Source organism: Danio rerio, chromosome 10 (assembly GCF_049306965.1).
Source record: "Danio rerio strain Tuebingen ecotype United States chromosome 10, GRCz12tu, whole genome shotgun sequence".
NCBI lineage: Eukaryota > Metazoa > Chordata > Actinopteri > Cypriniformes > Danionidae > Danio > Danio rerio.
Genome location: NC_133185.1, coordinates 38,710,140 through 38,736,632, shown reverse-complemented (window position 1 = coordinate 38,736,632; position 26,493 = coordinate 38,710,140). Strand labels below are relative to the sequence as shown.

Below are 26,493 nucleotides of genomic sequence, written 5' to 3'. Positions count from 1 at the left end.
AGGGAAATGTTGACAATAAAAGTAATCTTACAGTAGGTGTTTAAAGTTAATAGAAAGCCTTGTTAGAGATTAATCTCCACTTTAGTTTGAAGATTTAGAAGAGTTTCATGTTATGCTTTGAGTTTTGAGATTACCAGCTTGCAGATGCACCCATGCTTTGGGTGTTGGCAGCTTAATTAGCAAAAATGCAGTTTGTTGCTTTGCTCAGTAAGCAATAACTGTCCTAAAATGAGCTCTGAGGTCAGTCTCAATCAACTGTATATGTGACTCATGAAATATGCTTAAAATGGCTCTTTTAGTTAATTTATAACAACTTCAAAGAAAACTAAGGGTTTTATTTTAATAATCTAGGCGCAAAGTCTAAAGTGCAGGGCGCAAAAAGCATTAAGGGTGTGTCCGAATCCACTTTTGCTATTTTAAGGATGGAACAATATGCTCTGGTCTAACAGGGTTGTACTAATTCTCTTAATGAGTGATGGGAGTGTTTTGAGAATAAACCAATCAGAGTCTTATCTCATATTCCCTTTAAGAGTCAAAAACGAAGCGCTTTAACTATTGAGAAAACAGTTAAACAGACCATCTGCTGTGCAAGAATAAAGAATGATCCTCCCACTATTCTGCCTCTTCACTTTCTCTTTCGTGGATAAGAAAATGGTGTTGTATGCACAAACATCCATTAGCATACGTAATCAATTTTGTTTTGTTAAGAGCAAAGATTTGTTTCGAAACTATTTCTAATTTCAGTTCTAATTTCCAGAAAATGAATAAATGAACAGTAATAACGAAGTTAAAGAACAATATCCAAATACACATGCTATGCCCCATATGGTCCAAAACCTTACAGGTGGACAAATCTAAACTTGTTTTTAATATAACAAATTTAAATATGCATATAATAAATACTAATGCTAATAATAATAATATTATACAATAGTAAGTTGTCATCAATAAATGGAGAAAAGCACCCTGAGATGAAGAAGGCATGGAGGTACTGTTTTTTTATTTATATTTATGCATAGATATATTCATTAGATGTCGCCTGGCCTATTGTTGTCTATTGGACGGAATGCGTCAATAGCGCCGCCATCTTGGTACAGGGTAGTGCTCCTTTGAAGTGAATGCGGGACCAAGGTAAAGTGGAGGACTGTGGCCATCCAAAGCCAGAGATATACACACATACACATAAATCTATGATCGGGAGTTAGTATTCCTGGATGTTAGTATGTAAATTTTTTTTTGTTCTAATTACGAAAATTATAATTTTACATCACCTTTCTACATTGATGGATCAGTGATCGCACGGGCATTCCTGACAAAAAGCTTGTGTTTGTGTGTACAGAAATGTACTATCCATCCTCCCTGTTAAATTTGATTAATCATGTCCTGAAACACACCTCCTCTCCTGCTTTCATTTCTCATACTGACGGAGGGAGCGACTCGTTTGTGAATGAATCCCCCGAACGACTCATTCACTAGCCGACAATAATAAAAGTTTCTGGCAGCGCAGCATCTCGTTGTCATATTTCTTTTGCATTGTTTGCTGATTTTTTTTATTGTCTGCTGAGTGTTTAGTGCGAGTGTAGTGGCAATTTCCTTTAAGGAGGCGCTCTCGGTGGTCAAGAAACAAAGTCTTACCCGGGATGTCTTTTCAAAGCTTTTATTCTTTGCAAAGAAGGTCACAGTCATACAGCAACAACAGTTTCTGCAGAGTGAGACAATGAAGCAAAGTGTGCTCATCCTTTTATCTGGGTTGTGCTGCTTACGAGGTCAACTCCAGTTCAACCCAAACCACACATACCAAGACAGGTGTGAAAACCATCCTGCTGCTTCCCTGTCATATATCACACAGCCCATGCCCCTTACCCCTAACAAATGTTCATCTTAAAGCCTAATTGGAAAGATAAGGACCAGGTGGTCACATACGGGAATGTAAGGCTGTATAAACAAAAGTACACTGTGAACACAAGTGACTTTTCACACATCTAAAGATGAGGAGTAAGCAAGTTTTCCCTACACATGTTCATCTAAAAATGAATTTCCATTACAGCGAGTTAATGCTGCTTTGCCTTATGGTGAATGCAGCAAGTGACTGTTATCATCAATAACGTTACCTGATTAGCACAAAAGTTCAGAACATACAAAAACAGAAAAAAACTTAATATTACCTATGAAATGTTCTGCCTTTGTGCTTTGTTTTCTTTGTTTGCTCGTTACTACACCCGTAAACCGTGCTAAAGTCCAGCATCTTCACGTAATAACACTGTGTTACGAGTAGTGTAGGCTTGTGTGTGGTTTCTCTCTTGCGCTCTCGCGCTCTTTCTTTCTCTTTCTCTCTCTCTCTCTCTCTCTTTCTCACTCTAAGTATTCGCAGGTGCAGCGGATTACGTTGGGACGGACCATGATTGGCAGCGGCTATAAAAACCTGAAGAGAACATGGGTTCGATGGCTCCCCGCTCTCTCTCGATTTTCCCCGCTTGTGCTCAGTGGAGAACGTGATTCCATGAGTGTTTGCATGTATATTGAGATGCCGTTGTGTTAAATTTTTAACCGGCGATTGAAACCCGGTTTGTCTCCCTGTCGGGCTTGGAGCATGTTGGGAGGTTTGGTGCTTTATTTGTTATTTTCGTTTTCTCCTGTGTTTGTTAGTAGGGAGGTAAGTTTTCTGTATTTTATTTTATTTGTTTTCTAGGGAAGTTTAATCTAATTTAGTTAGCTTGGTTTATTGTTATTTATTTTGGCTGAACCCCTCCTGTTATTTTTGCTCCTTATTTCTGTAAATAAATCATATTTTCTTGTTAATTCTTAGTGGTTGTGTTTTTGGTATATTTTGGGGAGAGAGAGCGCGGGGGCACCAGGGATTATATTTTTAATCCCTGTTATTTTGTTACGTTTTTGGTTACATCTCTTTTTGATTAAGGATTTTTAATTTAATTCGTAACAACTGTCTTGACTAGTGCGGTTGAATGAAATTTGTTCTGGGAGCACTGTACCAATGTGGCGGCGCTATTGACGCATGCTCAGGGTCCCTATGCGATATCTAGTGTATATATCTATGATATTTATGTAGAAAAAGAATTTTTGTAATATTTTATTTCTTTAATTATTTTTCATTTGTAAAGTTATTTATGTATTGCTGTACATCCTGTGTGTTTTAAGCAGTTTGTAGGCGGGCGCATAACTAATGCACTGGACTTTAGACCAGTTTTCAGCTGGTCTATTGCACAATCTATTTTAGTTCCTCAAAATAGCAACGCGCCAACAATGCGCCTTAACACATCACTTTTCAAGACCGGAACACTCATGAGTCCGCAAAGTGCAGCAAATAGATTTGTTATTTAAACAACGTGACAGAAATTGGGAAAATTAAGGTTGTGTTGATCTGAAAATAACAACACATCGGGGCAAACACGTCTTGTGCCTTACTGCACCAGGTGTATGATAGGGCCCTAAGAAACTTTGAAATGTACAACACATATAATAGACAAACATAATATTATCCGACCATTGAGTTTAAGTTAAATAAAAATATGAATGTATTTAAACCTTTATTTGGTAAAATAATGTTGGACCAACTTTACAAAATTAAGTTGGAGCTAAACAAATTTACTGGGTGTAAATCCTGCCGTCAATTAAATTCCTTCATTCATTCATTCATTCATTTTCTTTTCGGCTTAGTCCTTTTTATTAATCTGGGGTCGCCACAGTAGAATCAACTAATCCAGCATATGTTTTCTGCAGCGGATGACCTTACAGCTGCAACCCATCACTGGAAAACATCCATAAAACACTCATTCACACACATACACTACGAACAATTTAGCTTCCAATTCACCTATAGCGCATGTCTTTGGACTTGTAGGGGAAACAGGAGCACCCAGAGAAAACCCACGCGAACACGGGAAGCAACTAAATTCCAATGAGTTTTTTTTTTTTTTTTTTTTTTTTTTGAGTGTGGAAACATGACAAAAAAATGTGTGAACATCCAGATGCATTTAAATCTGTTCAGTATCATCAGGAATCCTAAAGCTGTTTGAGCGATTGTATTATTTATCCATCTCGAATGCATTTTGGAGGACGTTTACACCTGTCCCTTTCATAGCTATTCGATCTGAAAAAAATGCATGAATTGAGCAGGTGTAAACAGCCTCAATATGTAGAGAAAGCTATAAAAAGTTCTAGACTCATTTTGTCCCAGCTGACGAAAGACGATTGTAAAAGCTGTTCAAAAACAAAACACACAAAAACTTCAGCTTTAAATGATGAAACATTTTTTGCTTATCATTATACAAGCTTCATACATAAAGCCGATGGGAAACAGAGATGAAACCACAAAACGAAATCCCAAGATGCATAATTTGTCCAAACGGTATCTGTAATACATCAAATAAAACTGACTGCTCTCCAAACCATGCATGGAAAATTGTGTCTCTGGGCATCCTGTTTATTGGATTGTGGCATGCCAATAAACGTTTTGTTCTGTCACAATAACACGCTGTCCAATAGGAGGTCACTTTTACTTTCAACTCCAGCTTCCTTCAGTAGTTTTCACTTAGGATGAGGTTTTGTGAAATGCGCAGAGAGATGGAATTTGAAACAGCTTGTACTGACAGCTACATCTCTGCGTTTTATTGTAGTCTAGATGGCCTGAAAGTCACTCTGCCTGAACACAGAGTTGTTAAACATTTTAAAAGTGAAATCTAAGGCATCTAAGACCTGTTTAATATATAAAGAAATAGAAATAAATACTAAACATAACAATTCTTCGATATTTTCAAAGGTTTTGTTTTGATGTGCTTTTTTGTCATTACAATGCTTGTTGTGGAAAGCTCACTCACAAACATGCATATTTAATAATATTCATAAATTCATATCATTCAAATTGTAAGTGTGTTGTAGGACTGCACAATACTGGAAATATCTTACATTGCGATATCTTTTTATTTTGCAATATATATAATATCACCATATGACTTAATATCTATATTTGGAAAGAATTTTGGGATGATCAGCTGAGATGATTCTGCAGTGGCAGTGCATCTCCATTAAATCTAACAAACAATCTATACAGTTTTTGGGGTCCCCTGTGCTATTTGCAGTGCATTTCTGTATTTGCATGTGTTGTGATTATTTACATGCATGACAATCTATAAATACAATCAAGAAAAAGATGCAGTGTTTTATTATTTCCAGAGTCTTACAGTATTCAAGTACAGTAACTGAATGATAAAAATAGAAATAATTCAATAAAATTAATCGTAGTCAAGATCACAAATGGTACAATTTCTTATACCTGAATGCTTTTAAAATCATTATACGATCAAAAACGCATGCAGATGATGAATTAGAATACAAACTCAACATTGCATATTCTGCGATGTAACTATTGTGAATGATCACATTGTGATACTGAGGCTGAAACGATATATTGTGTGGCCCTAGTGCGTTAAGGTCATGGCAATAATTTAAATGTACTTCTTTATAAAGGTTAAACTGATTTAAGGAGCATTTTTACTTTTATAATTATAGGTATTTTATATACTTGTTACATGCACTTTTATGGTTGTTGTATATAGAGGGTTTTTTCAAATGACAATTCCAATAGCCTCTTTCACACATCCATGCATTTCTGAAAAATTCTGGAAAGGGATCATATGTAAACAGGCCCTTTTTGAAAATACCGGTAAATTCGTTCTGGCAATTTTATATTACTGGTAATTTGCCCGAATGCTGCTCTGTGTGAAAGCAAAAGGAAAACTGCTTGAAAAAGCGTGTTCACCTTTAGAACGTGCTGACGCGAGACCTCTACTCCAGCCAATCAGAACATTCACATCCTCGCTGTTTATGAAAATAAAAGCCTTTGAATATTTGGTAACACTTTACAATAAGGTTCATTAGTTAATGCATTAACTAACATGAACTAATCATGAACAACACATGTACAGCATTTATTAATCATATTTGAACATTTACTAATGCATTATTAACATTCAAATCCATGCTTGTTAACATTAGTTAATGCACCATGAGTTAACATGAACTAACAATGAACAACTGTATTTTCATTAACTAACGTTTATTAACATGAATAAATACTTTAGTAAATGTAATGTTCAATGTTTGTTCATGTTAGTAAATGCATTAATTAACAGTAACTAAAGAACCTTATTGTAAAGTGTGACCGAATATTTTTCCAGACATATTTAGCTGCTAGATGTTAGTCAGATAATGTTTCTATGCTTATCCTTAATGCCAACTGTGTAAATAACTATCGATAAAATGCTTATGGTAAACTGCTGTTTGTTTACCTTCAAGCTCTGCTTCAGTTGCTTGACGCGTGCTCCAGTGAGAGCCAGCACACACACAGTGCCACCGTATGTTTTTATTGAAGTTGTTCACAATACTTATCCATCTACAGAATTTGTAATGTAGTCAAGTGTGCAAACATTTAGCTGCTGTTCGCACTTCTGCCTTTGGATGTCTCTGGAACAAAGATTTTCCGGATATTTATCGGTATCACTGTGTGAAAGGGGCTAAAGAGTGCCCAAAAACAATCTGTGTAATACCACAGTAAAAATGCACAGTAAAAATAAACTGTAACTAAAATAAAGATGACCAAAGTTTTTCAAGAAACTCTTATTTTCTATTATTGTAGTCTTTCGACTTAAAACTAAATTGTAGATAACTCAAATTTTACTTGCAGTTTGGTGTAATTATTTGAGAAAATTACAACCAATTTCTTTATAAAACTTCAAAGTACTGTAATTATCCACTGTAAAAAAAAGATACAAATTGATTAGGTTAACAGTTTTTACTAATTTAAGTGGATTGAACATAAAACAATTACGTTTTACCCAAAAAGACTCTAAGAATTATGCTGTTTCATCTCATTTTAAATAAGTAGTTTAAACAAGAAGTAAAAGTTATTTGAGTTTATTGCATGTATGCATTTTCAGTGTAGAATATGACAATCAATCTAACCTAATTTAACATAATTCACTCCTGAATAAAACATTCAGGAGGAAAAACAAGGTCAAAAACATTTTATATGATGAATTATTGGAGAAACATAAACAAATATATAGCTCAAAGTAAGATAATGAATGTGTTTATATACCAGGTAAATTGTGATTTACGGTGCCTTTGAATTCTAGGATGTCAAATGAATGTTTGAAGACACACACACACACACACACACACACACACACACACACACTCACTCACTCATATGCTTGGTCTACAGCTCCTCTCTGGTGTCTGTATGCGACTGTGGTCTCTGGTCAGGCTCTGAAAGCCAGCGCTGGTAAACGGCCACAGGCTTGATGTTCCAGTGTTTGTGGAAGGAGATTGGACTCTGCCGTGCCAGAAGCTCTTTCACATAATCATCTGGACGGGCCTGTGGTCAGAAAAGAGCCTGTGTGATTATATCAGCGGTTTCACACAGCTCAAAATACAGATGGGACCACATTTACCAAAGACACGTGTGATCTTGTCCTAATTGTGAAAGTGTGAACATTATTCACATCTCCCAAATGTTTTTCCAAGCCATTTACAGAATGAGGTGCATGCAAAACATTACACTACCTGCAATCATGAACTGAATTTTAAAAATTGCCTCTTGTTGTCTGAAATTTATAACACTTCTTTTCTGAGTGTAATACGAAAGGCAACCCAGGCTCATTGGAAATATGTGCCAAAGTAACATTGATTGCTCTGGTTTCATTTTGTTGTAGCTTCTGATGACAAATCCATCAGAGGGCGCTGTTTACATTTATGAAAATCTAAAATGTGTTTTTTAGGCCAGTGTTTCCCAACCCTGTTCCTGAAGGCACACCAACAGTACACATTTTCAACCTCTCCCTATTCAAACACACCTAAATCAACTTATCAGAACATTAGAAGAAACTCGAAAACCTGAAATTAATGATTCAGATAAGGGAGACATCCAAAATATGTATTGTTGATGTGCCTCTAGGAACAGGGTTGGGAAACACCGACTTGTTTATACGTCATTTATAAGTCCTTCTTGTACATCTCCATTAAAAAAGGTAGCGCTTGTCTTGCATATCCCCTTATGATCAACTCACCTGAATTCTTTCGCTAAACCCAATGAATTTCAAATACTACATTACAGCCACATAGTATTACCATGATTTTACACTGCTTTTACATGCATCACTGGACTCGAACCTGAGCACTCTGCACAAAATCGTAAAACTGAGCTTTTGAGTTACCATGCCAGAAAAGTTGGCTATATAGAGACAGACAGGTGGCGGCATAGTGGCTCAGTGGTTAGCACTTTTGCCTCAAAGCAAAAAGGTAGCTGGTTCAAATCCTGACTAGGCCAGTTGGCATTTTTGTGAGGAGTTATTAGCATGTTCACCCCATGTTCACGTTGGTTTCCTCCAGGTGCCCCAGTTTTCCCCACAGTCTAAAGACATGCGCTATAGGTCAATTTTATGAACTAAATTGTTTGTAGTGCATGTATGTATGTATGTGTGTGTGTGTGTGTGTGTCACATGTTCTGAGTACTATCATTAGAGATTTTCCAAACACTCCTGATATTGTTGTTGTGAATGAAGTATTGAAAAACATTCTGATTATGGAAGTAGGCTGCTGTTTTGACTCATACATGTATCTGTGCTATTCAGAAAAAATGCTGAAATATCAACCATTAACGAATGCCCTAAAAGTGTGTGGCTACAACACAAAGTTGGTGGTTTTAATTTACGGTAGCCTAGGGCACGTTCATAAACTGTGTGTGAGGGGACTACAAATTGCCGGACTCAGTAAAAAAAGACTCTAAACAAATTGCAAAGTATTGTTCTGTATCTGCAATAATAGGCAGTCTTCATGTGTGGAGAAGACGATGCCATCTCTATCCTTAATCTATTTACTTAATACTACGCGCAGAATGGATTGAGTGTTTAATAGGGATGTAACGGTATTGTAAATACTGTCATACCGCAATATAAATTTTTTTCGATATTACCGAAGTCGCATGACTCGGTAAAACTATAGGTCTCCTGAGAAAATTTGCTCAGGCGAATGAAGCGAACGGGAGGTAGCTGAAACTACATTTCCCATCAGCCCAGGCGTGGCCAAAATCCTTTGCGGTCTGTTGTCGCTACAGATCCAGTAATGCGGAAATGGAGTGTGCTGCTAGTAGCGGAGATGAAAAAAGATGGAAATGATCGAACCTAAAGTGGGTGTTGTCGCCGCGCGCGTACTGAATAGCGGTGTTGTCGCGCGCGTTGTGATCAGCTGTGTAGTCGCGCGCGTATTGTAAAGCGCCGAGGGGGGGTTGAGCGCGCATACTCAAGATCGTTGTTGTCGCGCACCTACTGAAGGGCTGGACGGAGGTTGTGTCGCGTCGCGGGGGCACTTTTGATCGTTTTGGAAGGGCATTTTCTATCCAAGACTGAAAAGGGCATGTGCACTGCACAGGTTGAGCCCTATGTGTGCACGTGCCTGCAAGTTGGGGAATACGACTAATAGCAGTCATGGGGACTGCAGAAACACAGCACACTGTTCAGATTGATGCAGACATTGACTTGTACCGCAAAGAGACCTCTATTTCACTCATGGTTTGTCTTCTCAAGTGGGGGAAAGACAATGCACAACGTTACCCACTGCTGTCAACCTGGGCCAAGTCATATCTCTGTCCCAGAAACCTCAGTCCCAAATGAGAGGGTTTTTTTCTGTTGCAGGGGACATTGTAAATACCCAGAGATACCAGCTTTTACCAGATTATAGTTATATGATAACTTTCCTTTAAACCCATCTCTATCTAAGTAAGTGAGTGAGTGATTAAATGTTGAATGTGATGAGTTTTCAACAATACTAAATTGAAACTTTATTTTTTTTACATGGTTTAATAATTTTTTGTTATTAAAATTGAAGTTAGTGTTTCAAAGCTTACAGATAGATGGCTAATTTGTATGCCATTGACACTTTTGGAACTTTTTTGGAGTATTTTCATAAGTTTTGTTTTTCCTGTAAATGATTCAATAAATACCGTACCGTGACATTCATACCGAGGTATTACCGTACCGTGAAATTCTGATACCGTTACATCCCTAGTGTTTAATAGTGCCATGCAAAAGATCATCAATGATTGTATGCTGCTAGTACTGTGAAACATCATGGGTTCCTTACGATTATTTGGATGCTGTGTTGCTTTAATTAGTATTAGTCATTCCAAATAAAATGAATCAAATGTGTGTGTTTGTGTGTGTGTGTGTGTGTGAGTGTGTGAGTGAATGGGTGTTTCCCAGTACTGGGTTTTGTCTTGAAGGGCATCCTGTGTAAAACATGTCGGAATAGCTGGCAGTTCATTTTCACGGTCGCAACCTTTGATAATTAGGGACTAAGCCAAAGGAAAATGAATGAATGAGACAGACAGGTGATTCAATTACAAATCATACACACTTTTAAGTTGTTCTGTGGTATTTATTTGGTGTTGTGCAAAAGACAGCACAAAAAAAATCCTTTATTTTTCGATAAAATGTCCTTGTAAGTATAATTAGTGTGAAAAGGAACAACAGTTGTTGCCGTAATATTGCCCCAAAGTCTTCATTTTACCAATAAACTGCAGTTAAACTCAGGTTGAAGTACGTTTGTTTTGCGGTTTCACAAAAATGTAGGCTGAAGCACGAATTTCCTATGAGCCTGTGTTGACAAAAGGAGCAACTGGCAGAAAAAGCTGCTTTTTCCACATAGTGATTGACGGCTACACTGCTATTCAAACACTTGGGGTCAGTAAAAATGAGTGTTTTTGAAGGAATGACAGTTAAGACATTTCTAATGTTACAAAAATATATACCCTCACCGGCCACTTTATTCCAACTGCTCGTTAGCACAAATTTCTAATTAGCCAATCAATCCATTTAGGCATGTAGACATGGTCAAGACAATCTGCTACAGTTCAAACCGAGCACCAGAACAGGGAAGAAAGGTGATTTAAGTGACTTTGAATGTGGCATGGTTGTTGATGCCAGACGGGCTGGTCTGAGTATTTCAGAAACTGCTGATTTACTGGGATTTTCATGCACAACCATCTCTAGGGTTTACAGAAAATAGTCAGAAAAAGAGAAAATATCCAGGGAGTGACAGTTCTGTGGGTGCAAATGCCTTGTTGATGCCAGAGGAGAATGGCCAGACTGGTTCCAGATAATAGAAAGGCAACAAGTAACTCAAATAACCACTCGTTACAACCGAGGTATGCAGAAGAGCATCTCTGAACAAACAACACATCCAACCTTGAGGCTGATGGGCTACAGCAGCAGAAGACCACACCGGGTGCCGCTCCTGTCAGCTAAGAACAGGAAACTGAGACTATAATTGGCACAGGCTCACCAAAATTGGACATTATAAGATTGGAAAAGCGTTGCCTGCTCTGATGAGTATCGATTTTTGCTGCGACATTCAGATGGTGGGGTCAGAATTTGGCATCAACAACATGAGAGCAAGGATCCATCATACCTTTTACCGATTGATCATCATGTCAACGCCACAGCCTACCCGAGTATTGTTGCTGACCATGTCCATCATGTCCAAGCGAAAGTGGGTCTAACCCGGTAGTGGTTGTACCTAATAAAGTGGCGGGTAAGTGTATTTCAAATAAACACTGCAACAATAAATTCCATAATTAAATATATAATCATTATGCTTTTGCATTCAACATAATTATTCCAATAAATACTGTTTTCAAATAAAAAAAGAAAATATGCGAGATACACATGAAGGCTCGGTGCTTTTTCCCCTTATCTTGAATTTGTGAGGATAATTTGTTTGTTTTAACTTCTTTAACTTTATTTTCCTATCTATATTTTTCTTTTGTTTTAATTTCTTCAATTTTTAAATATTGTGTATATAAAAAAAAAAATTGCTTTCTTATTCACCATCACCACAAACCTTTGAAGGAGATTGTAGGTCTGGCAGTGCATACTGTTATTATTAAGTCAGTTATAAGTTTGAGTAAATACTTACATTTCAGTTAGTTTTTCATTTAATCATCAATCAGCTTCAAAAGACTTTAAATTTGTAAGGACATTTTCATAATGCTTTCCATGGTGCTTTCTATGGTGAAGTTTATGATTTGAAACAGCATAAGGATGAGCAACTGATTACTCATTTCTTAAATAAGGGTGTAAACTATTCCTCAGATTTACGATTAAATCATGCATAGATGTTATTAGTGATGCTCCAAAAATGAAAACCGTCATCATTTACTCTCCCTTTATGAGTTTCTTCTGTTGAACACAAAAGAAGATATTTTGAAGAATGCTGATCTTCAAACCCATCAATTTCCATAGTAGGAAAAAAATTACTATGGAAGTCAATGGGTCCAAGCAACCGCCATTCTTCAAATTATTTTCTCAAATAGGTTTTGAACAAATGAATGGTGAGCAACTGTTCATTTTTGGAGTGAACTATCCCTTTAAATGCAAATCGAAGCAGTATCAGGAGACAGATGAACCTGTGGCTCCCAGCACCCTCAATTCTGTTGTGAAATATACACAAGATTGCTCTCCGCATTTGTACCAACAGGTTTCTGTTTATTTGTTGCTCTGCCTGGGTGCCAAAATATAGCAAACATGAAAAACCAGTCTCCGCCTCATTACTTGTGTTTTGGCTGCTGTAGAGCGGAACAGAAAAAGACAACATGTACTTTGAGGGTGTGTTTGTGCGTCTGTGTGTGTTACCTGATGGAAAAGTGGGCTGTGTGTGACTGGGAGCCCCAATGTGGTCAGACACATCCCTAACACCATATCATCAGGGGCGTCTGAACTGCGGCAGCTGCAACCACCTGCCAGAATATTCTGAACAGCGACTCTACTGAACACCATCCTGTAGGAGTTTAGAAATAATAAAATAGTTACCCAACGTTCTACAGCATTCGGCTCACACACACAGTCGCAGACAAGTAATCGACTAGCGTAAAGATTCAGGACAGCTAACAATGGTACAAAGTCCAGTTTAAAGTGAGAGTGGGAGATTCCAGCTTGTGTATATTTTATAGTTGTCCATAATTGAACTTTAATGTCCCCAAACATGAAAGATTGCTGTTAATGTTATATTTGCTGAAAGATAAACACCTGTGTTCTTGGAAAAAGGAAGACAGTCATATCAGTGGATAGAGAGGATGCCCTCTTGCCTTGCCTTTGAAAAGATAACCTATTTTTAGAAAAACTAAATTCATATATTTTGGTCTATTTGGAAAGTATGACATTTTGGAGAGTCTAGATCAGAGATGCCCAAACTAGGGCCTGCGGGCAAAGATTGGCCATGGTAACCTTTGATTTGGCCAGCCGTTCCCATCTGAGAAGATAGGGTGAATGATGGGGATGGTTTCAAGTTTAATTTATCCCTTTGTTTGTTTGTTTGTTTTATTGTTAAAAGCTGACTGAAATTAAATGTTTCAATTAAATTGTGTAAATTAATCAGATTTTGTTTAAATGTACACATTGTCACCCGACAATGCAGAGACTTTGGTGAGCAAATCAAGTCAAGGTGGATTCTGCTTGACTAGTGTATTCAGCATTGAACTTCCCTGTGTTATAAATGTGATTGTTTGTTTTTATTGCATTAAGTTATTTATAATTTTAAAAAGTTAAACTGCATTCAATAATACGCAATAATACTGCATTCAATTAAAATACTATTTTCTACTTGTTTTGAAATACTATGAAATAAATTAGGAAATCAGTCATGACAACTTGAATGTACTGTAGTTTGGTATATTTATGGCTCTCGACGATATATGGATATTGGCTCTTCATACAAAAAGTTTGGGCACCCTTTGTCTAGATGGTGACTCTTTTGTTAAACTGATAGATATAGGAAGTATATACATTTGACAAATATGTTATTCCTGTATTATTTAATGTTATAATAATTTTTTATTTATTTATAAGTGTTTGGTGAGTAAAATGATTTTGACCCTTCATTAATGCATATTTGTCCATTGAACTTTAAAGTTATTTTGAGTTTTGATATTATTCTTGTTGTTTTTTGCTTTATTTTTTTTTTTAATGAAACTGTAGCGTCCTGGTTAAAAGTCTTCCACTGATGTTCACGATTCATTTATTGGTCACACTTCATAGAATTTGTTCGCATTATTCAATCATGAATCACCATAAGAACTATAGAGAAAACAAACAAACAACAAACACAAATAAATCCCGAAAATTAACACTAAGCCAACATCAACAATTAAACATTTAACAAATGAAAAAAAAAAACCTTATTTTTCCCTCAAACCAGGAGCTATACCTCATGAAGGAGGAATCCGTGAAACAACCGTATACCTGTGCCCCTTTTACCGTGTTTCACCTAGCGTTCCATATATCATTCATTACTACACGCAATTAATACATCCGGTAAGCTCCGCAATTTTGACGTCATAATTAAAGTCCCCAAACAACTTAATTCATTCAACAAATCAACCCGTATACAAAATACAACACAACATAAAAAAATAAATAAATTCAAAATCATAAAGAAAGTAACACATTATTTCAAGTTTCTTTACACTCCCACCAAATCATACAATACATATAAACCATGAATGATTTCCACACATAAACATTCTAGCACTTACAGAATTTGTATGACAATGTTTGAAATAAAGACACCATCTGAAAATGTGAAAGTCAAAACACCATTTTCGTCTTACAAAGTACCTATATTTCAATGAGTAGTTAGCAGAGTTGGGTGTAACGCTTTCCACAGTAACACATTGCTGTATTCTAATTACATATTTGAGGAACGCAGTAATGAAACAAATTACATTTTAAATTTGTGTAAATTGACTGCAGTTACTAAAGTCAGTGTAATGGGCTCTATGCACAGCTAGAGTTTTAAAGCCAATGATTACCTTGCAGGGATAGCTTAATGTGACTTTTTTCTATTTCACAAGCTTGTTTTTACAGTATCGATGTTGTAATGTAATTACAATGCATTCAGGTAAGTAGACTTAACCATTCATTTAGTTGTTCAAGCATAAAACGAGATGAGAGACTGTCAGGAGCAACAGGCAAGCGCAGAATTTCCATTAAAATACTGAAGTAAAATAAATTGTCATATTTTAAAGACATGGCAGGAGGAAATGGAATTTAATGCAGTGTTTCTTGTCCAATCTGAGACCTACTATACATATCATATATCTATAACAGGTCATGCAGTGAAGATCGCTGATTTTTAAAGAAATCAGATATGAAAACATGAAAATTTTGCAATGGAAAGACTCTTGGGTTGCCTGGCTGAAAACTAAAAGTTTGTGTACATTTAGTCCATTGTGTTACGTACGTTACAAATATAGTTTTGAGAAGATAAAAATGCTTAATTTAAACCACATTTTTTACTGCAATGTCAGTTAATAAGCATGTGCTTTCAAATTGCAGGAGAACGAGAGCTAAAATGGCTACTGACAAGAGTGCTTGTGTCTTAAAGTGGAAATACAGACATTACTTTGATTTCATTGAGTGTAAAAACAAAAATATTGCTGTAAAATGCAGTCTATATCCAGTCTCAGTCTTTCGACTGCTTTTAACTCCACCAGCAGCTTGCTCATGCACTTGAATAGAGAATTCTAGGACAATACTCGTCACCAAGGAGGATATCGGCGCCCAAAAACACGGCAGCCCGGCTCAACCTAAACAGGCTAAATTTAATTTTTGTGCAGCATCGGTAGTGAAGGTATCTTCTAAACAAGAAGAGAAGTGTAACTGCTAATGGGGCCGTTCACATATCGCATCTTTTGCGCACACAAGTTCGTTTTTTTAAGGCGTACACTCGCTTTTTCCAGGTGCACCAGTTGAAAACTGCAAGTCACGCAACAAGAACTGAGCAATCAGCTTTATGCTTTGCATGGAATATACACATTTTGGTAGGCTAATTACCTCAGGCAAACACCAAACAACCAAACACTGCAGCGCTTTTGCATACTATGCATGTCAATGGTTATCCAGTTTTCTACATGTCTTTTTTTGTGTTTAAAAAAAAGATAAACAGGTTTGAAAAAAAGTGAATGATGAGAGAATTTTAAGTTTTGGGCGAACTCCTAAAGTCTTGACTAAGTCAAGCTGCTGCTATCAACCCATTGTAATGTTTTTCAGTGAATATTAAATTACTGAAAGAGCAAAAGTTTATTTTGTATTTTTATAGGTATATTTTATAAATTTTAAAAGTAACTTCAAAGTAAGATAACTAGTAATCTAATAACTTTTTTACATTATGTAATTAGCAATGTAATCAGATTACAATTTCCCAGCAGCAGTCAGTAATTTGTAATCTACTACTTTTTAAAGTAACTTACCCAACACTTGTAATGTGTGCTAACTAGAAAGCTATAGAAACTCCCTGTGACCAACAGCCATGTGAAAAAGTTAGCACACCCTATGAATTGCAAGATTTTCTGTATATGGCCATAACAAAGAAATATAGAGTAGTTGACATTTGAATTGGTACAAAATTTTCATCAAAGTTGTCCTCGAACTATTAAACAACTCCCGTTTTGCCCTAGGACAATTTTGAAAAACATGTTTGAACCACTTGTTGACTACTGGATATGGTACTTGGCAGGTTTTAGAAATCTGAAGATTAAAACCGCAGATAAATACCATCATATGACATCACCAGTCTTGTCATTATTTATTTATTTAACAACAATAAAGCCAAGATAGAAAAGCCACGGGTGACAAACATAGTAAACCCTCTGAGTCAGAGGCTTGCGGTTCACCACTTTTAGCAGTAATTACTCAAAGTAACAATTTTCTGTGTGACCTTCTCAGCCTCTCAGATCATTCTGGAGGAGTTTTGAAGTTATTTGCACAGCTCTCATCAACAGCATTTCAGCCATGATGAGATCTGGACTATTGCAACTGATGATTAGTATATCTTTCTTCAGCTGCTCTGTTGTAGATTTGCTGCTTTGCTTTGGGATCATTGTCTTGTTGCATGACACAATTTTGGCCAAGCTTTAGCTGTCGCATGGTCAAGAAGGATAGCAGTGAGCATTTACTTCCAAATCTACAATCCACCACATGTGGGGTATGTATGTTCAGTAATATCAGTTTTATGGCAAAGAAAAAGCCTTTTCCTGGTCTTTTTTAATAATTATTTTTCGGGGTTTTCACCTTTATTTTTGATAGGAAAGTAGAGAGAATTGACAGGAAAGAATTGGGAGCAGAGAGAGGGAAAGGATCGGCATAGGATTGCAAGGCAGAATTGAACTCGGGTCACCGTGAGCAATGGAGTGCATATGTCAACGTACTAACCACTTTACCACTAGCACCGACCTTTTCCTGGTCCTTAAAATAAAATATCTCAACACAAACAAAGGAGGCTAAGAAAAGGCTTAGAAAAATATTTTTTATAGAAATTCCAGAGGATAGAGGTAGAGGTTTTTGCATCTGAACTCTTCACATGTTCACATTAACATCTATGTTGATTCTGGAACAACATTTCAGTCAGCCAATCAGAATAAATGGATTTGTTTACCACTTATATTTAGTTTAGGCTTACAGTTTTATACTGATTTATACTTCTACATGATTGTTATCTAGCTACTATTGTCCTCTGATGTTGGAACCCAGGCTCATTCTGAAAACGTAGTCCCGTGGATGTTTTTGGAGACCGTGCAATACATCACGGGAGGTATGTATTTCTGCAGTTGTTGTTTTCGCGAATCCATGAGAGGCCGCTGTGTGCGCTTTTTCGTATATCAAATGTTTCTCTCAAGTGCCGTTCACGCCCATGCTGTTCTTGCGTAAACCCACCAAAGGCCGCTGACGAACCACCATCTGTCTGACTGACTAAATGATTGACTGGGCGACTGGCCTATTGGCTGACCCACCCTCCTCCTTCCCTAAACCCAACCAGTTTTACAGATTGACCTGCCCACTTGCTTACTTCCCTAAACCCAACCAACAATTTACAATAGCCGTTCAGAAAAGGAAAAGCCCTTGTCTGATTTTTACCACGTTTTCGTATTTTACCACATTCTCACCCTGTTATGAACTTGCTCACTTTATTTTTTGGATTCTGTTTTTGTCTTACCTGATTTCTGGAACCGCTCTTCCCCCAACTCAAACCCGGTCGTGGTGGTGGTGGTCAGCTCCTCTCTGCGTCTCAAGTCTGCTGACGTACATGACGAGCTAACTGGACAAACTGGTTGTGGTGGGAAAGCCCTCCACACGGAGGTAAGCGGTCATCCGGTAAGCTCGAAAAGGAACACCGTGATACCACCCCATAGCGTTCGCTTAAAAATTGAAATGCAGACATACGTACCTCCAGCTAAATAATTCGCTGTCTCCAGAAACGTCCACAGGACTACATTTTGAGAATGAGCCTGGGTTACATTTTGGGAATAATTTACAGTTATGGTTGGGTTTAGGGGTAGGGAATAAGTATTGATTACATTTTTTAACAAAAAGTATGCTCCAGGATCAGCATAGATGTTAAACCAGGATTGCATCATACTTGACAAAATCATGACGTGCATCCACCACACCTGCTGATAAAGTGGAGTCAAAACAGTCAAAAATAGCCTATTAATGTGGAAATTGCCTTTTTTATGTGAAAATGCTGATAACATTTGAAGTGGATTTCAGAAAAGAGCAAAGAAATAGGAAAAAGGCAAGGTTCCTGACTCCTACTGTATAAGCAATTATGAGCAATTGCAATATCTGAGCACACCGTATTCATAGCTTACCCTCCACCTCCTGTGATGTAGCTGTAGCCATCCCTGCTAAGCCCATAGGCGTAACGTTCTCCAACACTCACAGCTTCAGTTGGATCATAACAGCTCAGAAGCCTCCGCAGTCTGGGCAGACTGCAAAACAATGGTTAGACAGAATTTTGTGAGAGAAATATGCATGACATTTATGCCAAACAGGCATCATCTGAATACTCCATAAACTGACAGCAGTAAATAGTAGGAGACAACATTTGCTGTGCTAATACAGACAAGCTTTCTGATCATATGAACAAAATACAATAATATATATCTTTCGCATTGTCCTCAGACATGTTTCCCACTCTCCTTGTCGTGTCCAGCAAAACAATATAATCATATATATGAGCAATATCACATGAGTAGCAGTGCGATATGGCTGTATATCAGCACTGGTGGGAGGTTTGCTTTGGCACAAGGCTTCAGGCTGAGTGCCTTAGTACCCCACTAGTGACGATATACAGCCACATTGCACTGCTACAAGTGTGATATTGCGTTTATACAACAGTTCGACAGCATAATTGTGTATATAAAAAAGAAAATCAAACACAAAAAGTCTACAAACCATTTTGTAAGATGAACTACTTTCTTCCGCCATTCATTCACATCTGCAGAAACCTTTGCTACTTCACAAACGTCACTTTAGATCTAGTATTTGAATGATTCACCTGCATAATGTCTAAAGTAATGACAAAACAGGTGATTTTGCTGACATTTTAAGACTATAAGGCTAAACAGCATGAAATACCAGCAGTCTACAGAGATTTCCCAGATTACTCATCTGCAATTGGGAGATCACAATAATTGACCCAGAAAAAATCAAAACAGCCCAAATATTACCAAATTGCTGTAGTGTTTGGGATAAGGAAAAATGTGGGCATTTCTTCCTTCTTTCGGTTTACTGAACTAGTCTGCAGTAACGAAAACAAGCAACTCTTTAGAAACAGATAACCATAATACCATAATACCATAACCATAACCATAATAACCATAAAAGAGAGAGCTTGACTTAGAAATCACTTGAGTTTTATAATGATTTGTTCAGGGGTAGTTTAAAATTACGCTAGGTTTTTTCTCCTCTAAGGGCTAAATATTTAAAATAGGCACTATCCTTATAAATAAACTACATAGTTGCAATCTAAACAACTACATTCTTGACTAAAAAAGTCTCAAAACTGCATAATGTTATCCAACAGCTGCAATTTTTGTCAAACTGTAGTGAGTTTTTTATTGATCTACTGTCACTCTATGTGGGAAAAGTAATACAGAAGGGTGAAGAGGCAGTAGGAGTTCTGATATTGCAGAATATCGCACTGATTTCAGCCAGTCAGATTCGAGAACCAGACAGAAATGTTGTATAAATTTTATTATATAATATAAAAAAGAAAAACGTACTCACATTTATACATCAAGCCAGCAACCATTATTTTTTTTTGTCAATAATTTTCTATAAATAAAAAATGTCATGCTTTAAAGAAGTGAACAACCCACAAATCCAAATCAACCAAAGAATTGTTATGTTGTTGGCTATTAATCAGGACAAAAGGAGCCAAGAACACTTCCCAAATACACTGTAATCTGAAAGGCATCTACGCTCATGTTAGGGCTTATTAACACTGAATGTGTCTTTGCTTCTAAAAACGCAAGACGCTGAGCTCAGGAATGGGTTTAAAAATAGTGTGAGGTCCATATGATGCGATCTTATGAGCATGATGTAACAACGGACGCATTAGAAAGGGAAACAATATGCCACTGATAAGCACTTCAGTATACATCCATATCACCCTGTCTCAGCCATATCACCCTGTAGCCCAAGACCGGTTACTCATTAGCTAAGCAGGGTTGAGCTGGGTCAGTACCTGGATGGTAGACCACATGGGAAGACTCATTTGCTGTTGGAAGTTGTTAGTGAAGCCAGCAGGGGGTGCTCAACCTGGGGTATGTGTGAGTCCTAATACCCTATTAAAGTGAAGGGGACGCTATACTGTCAGTGAGCGCCGTCTTTCGGATGAGATGGTAAACTGAGGTCCTGACTCAAAGTGCCGTTATAAATCCCATGGCACGTCTCGTAAATATTGTCGGGTTTCATGGCCAAATTCTCTATCAACCCTTATCTATCATGGCCTTCCAATCACCCCCATCCACCAAATTGGCTATATCACTATCTCTCCACTTCCGCAATAGCTGGTGTGTGGTGAGGGCACTGGCGCCGTTGTTCTTTGGCTGCCGTCACATTATCCAAGTTGATGCTGCATACTGGTGGTGGTGTGGAGACTACCCTGTCCACCATCATAATTGTGAAGCGCTTTGGGTGTATGGCTATACACTATAAATGCTCTATATAAAAACACACATTACATGACATCATATAACTCTGGATATCTGGACAAAGCTACCATGGGCACCTCCTCCGCCATGATATAACGGTAAATAAAACAGTTTTCGTGCCAACTTTCTACAATAAACAGAAGCTTGAGAAGTTACCCCGCTTCTAAGCTCTTCTGATTGGTCCACTGCTTTTGGACTTGACAATAATGAGCTGTGCTTTGTCTGAAAGGTAAAGATGTAACGACTGAAGTTTATTATTATTATTATTTTATTGCACATTGCATGTGTCTTTTTCTTTGTCCTGCCTTCCTGTTTTTTTGTTATCCCATAGGCTCCCAATCTGGCGTGATTCGTGCTCTGACTGGCTGCTGGTCTCGGAAGCCTATATAAAAAGGAGCTTCCGGCTGGGTTCGGGGAGCTCATTTGTGCTGCGACGGTTGCTTGGAGTGGAGATTTCCCTTACCACTCCAGCCGACTACCAACATTCTATCTTGTTACCATTGTTCATACATTTAACCTCTTTTGAGAGTTTGAGCTAGTAGGGGTGGCCTGCCTATTTATTTAATTACTTTTGACTATGTTTATGTTTAGGGAGAAAGGTAAGCTTCCTGTATTTTTCTTTAAATATTTACAGGTAATTTAGTTCATTTACTTCGCAGATTCTTTCACCCTGAAAAGAAGCTCATTTAAAATTACTATTTTTTTCTACAATAAATCTATTCAATTACTCTCAACTGAGTGTCCGAGTTTGGTTGTCAACCGAAGGGAATCTTTTGCATTAAGTTTTTGTTTTGTTTGGGAAATTCATCACCCCAACACATTTTTTTTGTTTATTATGCCCATGTTGTTTTTCTCTAGGCTTGGGGCATAATAAAGATCTTTCAACATGATATGTAGTCTAAAAAAACATACCATTTCAAAAGACATTAGACGCGAGTGTAACAATCACACACGTCTGTCTAGTGCATGTTTACATCAAAAAACAATACAAATGTACAGCGTTGAAGAGAAAAAAATGCATCATGTGTGAATGCCTCTTTAGTCTGTTGATTTTCCTTATTGCGAGTTTCACATAATCTTGGATCCGGACTGTATCCAGAGCAGATGGTTATCATGGTCACTGATGAGTCGAGAGATCAAGACTGATTCCTGCAAAGACCCCAGTGCCCTCTGTCAGCTATGCCCATTATATTTGGCCAGAGGGGAGCCTGGTTTCTTCTAAGATTTGTTCTCCATTTCCATAAATTGGTGGAGTTTTGGTTGCTTGCCACTGCTGCCTCTGGCTTGCATGCTTGGGGCTGGCAAAGCTGTGCATCGGTGGAGCTGTCCTTCAGTGGATCTGTGATATTTGTATGAATCTGAACTAAATTCAGCTTGAACTCAACTATTCTCCTGCCTGCCTGATATGCTAGAATGTTACATAATCTGAAATATCGCTATGGCTTTTTCTTTCTTCCTCTCTTAAGCTGCTTTGACACAATCACAAAACTGCTTTTGACACATTGTAAAAAGCGCTATACAAATAAAGATGACTTGACGAGTTAAAGCTCACAACTTTGACATGATGTCTCGGTAAAAACATCAACTCTTATTGTTAAGACGTTAACAATGTAAAACTGTCAACCCTGTTGCCATCCTGAAGTGTTTATTTAAGCTGGGGGGGACAAATGCACATAACTGTGATATACACTGCAGATCCAAAACATTCTGACCAATTGCCTAATAAGCTGCTGGCCCTTTGCATGCTGCCAAAACTGATTCAGCAAGCAGCATGTGTCAAATTTATGTCTAGACCCAGGGTTTCCCACAGAGCATTGCCTAGAGCTTCACACTTACTCCAATGGTTTGTTATTGCCTGACAGTAAATTCTAGTAGCATAGAATCATCAGGTAAATGAAACACACTTACAGAGCAAGACCGTCCATATGATGTTAAACAAACCAGTAACCTTTCTCATCTGCTCCAAGGTCCAATTCTAGTGTTTGAATGCCAATTTTAGGCGCTGATGAACATGAGTCATCATAGGCAACACAGCAAAGTGTGATTAAAATTGCGTGACCTCTTTTGGCTTGGCCCACACAGGATAGCCTTTGCTGCCCTTGTACATCGATGAGCTCTGGGCAGCCAACATCCTGTCACCGGTTTGTGATTCATCCCTCCTCCCACTGCCATCCCAAATTCTCGCCACTGCTGATTGGGAGTGACTGACATGCCTCGCAGTTTCAGAGATGCTCTGACCCAGTCTGTCACCTTGCCATAATTGTGGCACTTGTCAAAGTGGTTGAACTAATTACCCCTGCCTACTAATATAGCATCTATCGTGTTTATTGTGAGAACTCACTGTTTGCTTACAATGACTATGATTACATGGACATCAGTAATCAGATTATTTGCCTTAATCTGAATAATACAATAATATGATTAAGCTAACACATGAGTTGCTTTTTGAACGTTCCTTTCATGATCCTGTTTTACATGTTATAGCACATAATTCGATGAACGCCATTGGGTCACCGTGCAATCCACATTTTCTCCGTCATGTAATTTTAGGCCTTTCATTTTGAATTTTTTCAGCGATATAGTATTCAACTTATTCTCCGCCGACGAGCGGTGGCTGCCATTTGAATCTTTTTGGCTTGAGACTTCCGGTCTCATTCACTTCCATTCATTTTTTGACGTTAAAAACTGCTCATTATGCTGCTTGATGTTGCAATTTGACATTTTCTTATTATAGTATTCTATTTATAGTATTATAGTATTTATATTTGTACTTTGTTGATGGTAGCCTACTCTAATCATAGGGAAGCAGAAGTGCTAAAAGTGTTTTAGGTTTATCACAGCAGTGTGTAACTCGTGCAAACAGTGTATAGTAAATGTGAAAATGTGTGTTTCTTATCGTAAAAAGTGTGGTTTTTAAACATTAGTCTATAGTTTTTATAAGAGTGTTTAATTATGCAAAGGATCTGTAGTGTTTTGCTATTTGGGTGTGTGGTTGTGCTAATTGTGTGTACTGTTTTGAAAACACGGGCCCTGTTTTGAAAATCGTGCTTAAGCAATCCAAAAAAACTGTAAAACAGCCAATAGTGTTTTGTTTTTATCACCGGCGCTCTGCCAGTGAGAGTGATTGAGATCAAGCGCATCAAATGAAAAGCAAATGAGAAGCGTCTTGAAGGAGGTGGGGCATGTCATATACTAGAGAGTATTTAATTGGTTATGATTTTGTGAGAAACTGAAGTATGAGGTGCAGGCACGTGCACACATAGGGCTCAACCTGTGCAGAGCACATGCCCTTTTTAGTCTTGGATAGAAAGTGCCCTTCCAAAATGATCAAAAGTGGCCTCGCGACGCAACATACCCTCGGTCCCGCCCTTCAGTAGGCGCGCGACAACACAGCTGATCAGTACGTGCGCGACAACACAGCTGATCAGAACGCGCGTGACAACACCGCTGTTTATGTATGTATATGTGTATATGTGTATGTGTGTGTGTGTGTGTGTGTGTGTATATGTATATATATGACAGCTCCCATCTCCCATATGAACATTTTCCCATCTAGAAAGCACACTCATGTGTTGAGATTTTTCAAATCACATGATCATTCTGTAATATCTAAAAAAGGACTTAAGAGGTTTTTGAAAGGAACAGTGAGCACATTGCAGAACTCCGTCACCAATACGTCCAGATAAGGTTATGCAATACAGTAATTACTTTATGCACAGTGTGTTTTGCAGTAAAAGACTCTATAAACCTGGCGTTCATTAGTACATACATTAGCTATAGTACAGTGAACCATTTACACTGTGTCTAATTACTTTTAGAGAGTCATGAAGTTGGAGGTCAATCAAGTCCCACATGAAATTATCTATGTTGACGAGACTGGCTTCAACTTGGCAAAAAGGCATCACCGTAGGAGAAACATAATAGGTTAAAGGGCCATCGTTACCATGCCGGGCCAGAGAAGAAGTCGGGCAAATGCAGAAGACCAGGCAGAATAGAAAATTACTTTGTTTTTTTTATTATAATTGCGATGGTTTTTCTGTTTGTATATCTTGCAGCGATGTCCTTTTGCAAATAAAGTCTACTGCAGCAATTCTGTGTCTGTATTTTTTAAAATCAACTGTAAATTTTATAAAGCAATTTTTTTCTTTATTTTTGTATTGAATCTTTGCATTAAAAGAAAGAAAATGCATTTACTAAACCAACAAATAGAAAATGTAGAGAGGCTTCAAATATAAGGGCAGAGCTGACACATAAACTAATGCAGTTTCTGTAATTTTATCTGATGATAGTGTTTTTATTGTCAGTGTGTTCTGATTGACTGAATGTTTCTGTTGAAAGAGAACATATGTTAGTGTTTTGAACAATTATGTCATTTTGAAACATGTTTGCAGTGTTTTGTTAGACATAGTGTAGTGTGTTAGTTTATTATTGTATTTTGAAAAGAAGTTTAGAAGTTTAGTTTACAATGTGTGATTTTGAGCATGAAATTAACTGTTTTGCCAATTGTGTGTTTTAGGTGTGTTGCTGCGTTAAGAGTTTAGCAAACTTGTTAAATGTATTGAAAAAACTGTCATAGCCATTGTAAAAAACTGTAAGCTTGAATACTAGTAGCTTGCAAAATAACTAGTAAAGTCTTTAGGATTAAAGAAATTATTAGTTATTAGAAATTAGTTATTAAAACTAATATGAATAAAAAAATTAAATAAAAAAAATTATCCTCTTAAACATCATTTGGAAATATTTGAAAGAAAAAATGAAATGGCTAATAATTTTGCCTTCAATTAGAGTAGCAAAATCATGGTTGTTTTGTAGTTGCCAAGGTTTAACTACATTAACTGTTGTTGTTTCCTGACTGGTAAAAATAAAAAAAATAAAAAAAGCTTTGGCTCACTAGTGTAAATACAATAACTAAAAACAAACAAAAAGATAGATACTGTCAACAAAAACAAGTATGTGATATGTGCTAGTCATATACAGATGAATGTTTACGCTTTATGATTTATTAAAGGCTAAATAAATCTATCCCACTATTAGGGCTGCACAATGTTGGAAAAGTCTGACATTGCAATATTTTGCTTTGCTGCGATGCATAATTCGATATGAAACTATTTCACCAGATGGCTTGAATAACTCCATCCGTAAAAAATCATTCATTTAGATTGGTTAGATTGATTTTGTAAGGGAAATTAAAGTGAAAATTAAATTAAATACTTACAAAAGAGCAAAGAAAAAAGTAAATAAACTGTTCTTTATGATCTCCTGGAGTGAAACAGTATTCAAATACAGAAATTTAGTAATGTTAAATAACACTGTATAGTCTTCATTGTATTACAGTTTTTTACGATTGTTTACACTCTGAAATAAAAATTTCCACACAATTTGCAAAATTCTACTCCAAGAAGCAAAACATCACCACAGATTTGCACAAC

At 37.2% G+C, this 26,493-nt stretch overlaps 1 protein-coding gene across 10 annotated transcripts in view; it reads right to left on the bottom strand.

Annotated features, from left to right (window-relative positions):
* Nucleotides 1-6,914: 6,914 nt before the first annotated feature.
* b3glctb (beta 3-glucosyltransferase b) overlaps nucleotides 6,915-26,493 on the bottom strand; it is a 126,866-nt gene continuing 107,287 nt past the window's right edge. For all 10 annotated transcript variants that reach the window (XM_073914092.1, XM_068223808.2, XM_073914095.1 and 7 more), the window contains 3 exon segments: nucleotides 18,716-18,835; nucleotides 12,705-12,849; nucleotides 6,915-7,393 (listed from right to left, as the gene is read on the bottom strand). In XM_073914092.1, the coding sequence (XP_073770193.1) occupies nucleotides 7,235-7,393; nucleotides 12,705-12,849; nucleotides 18,716-18,835 (424 nt within the window). In that variant the 3' untranslated portion in view covers nucleotides 6,915-7,234.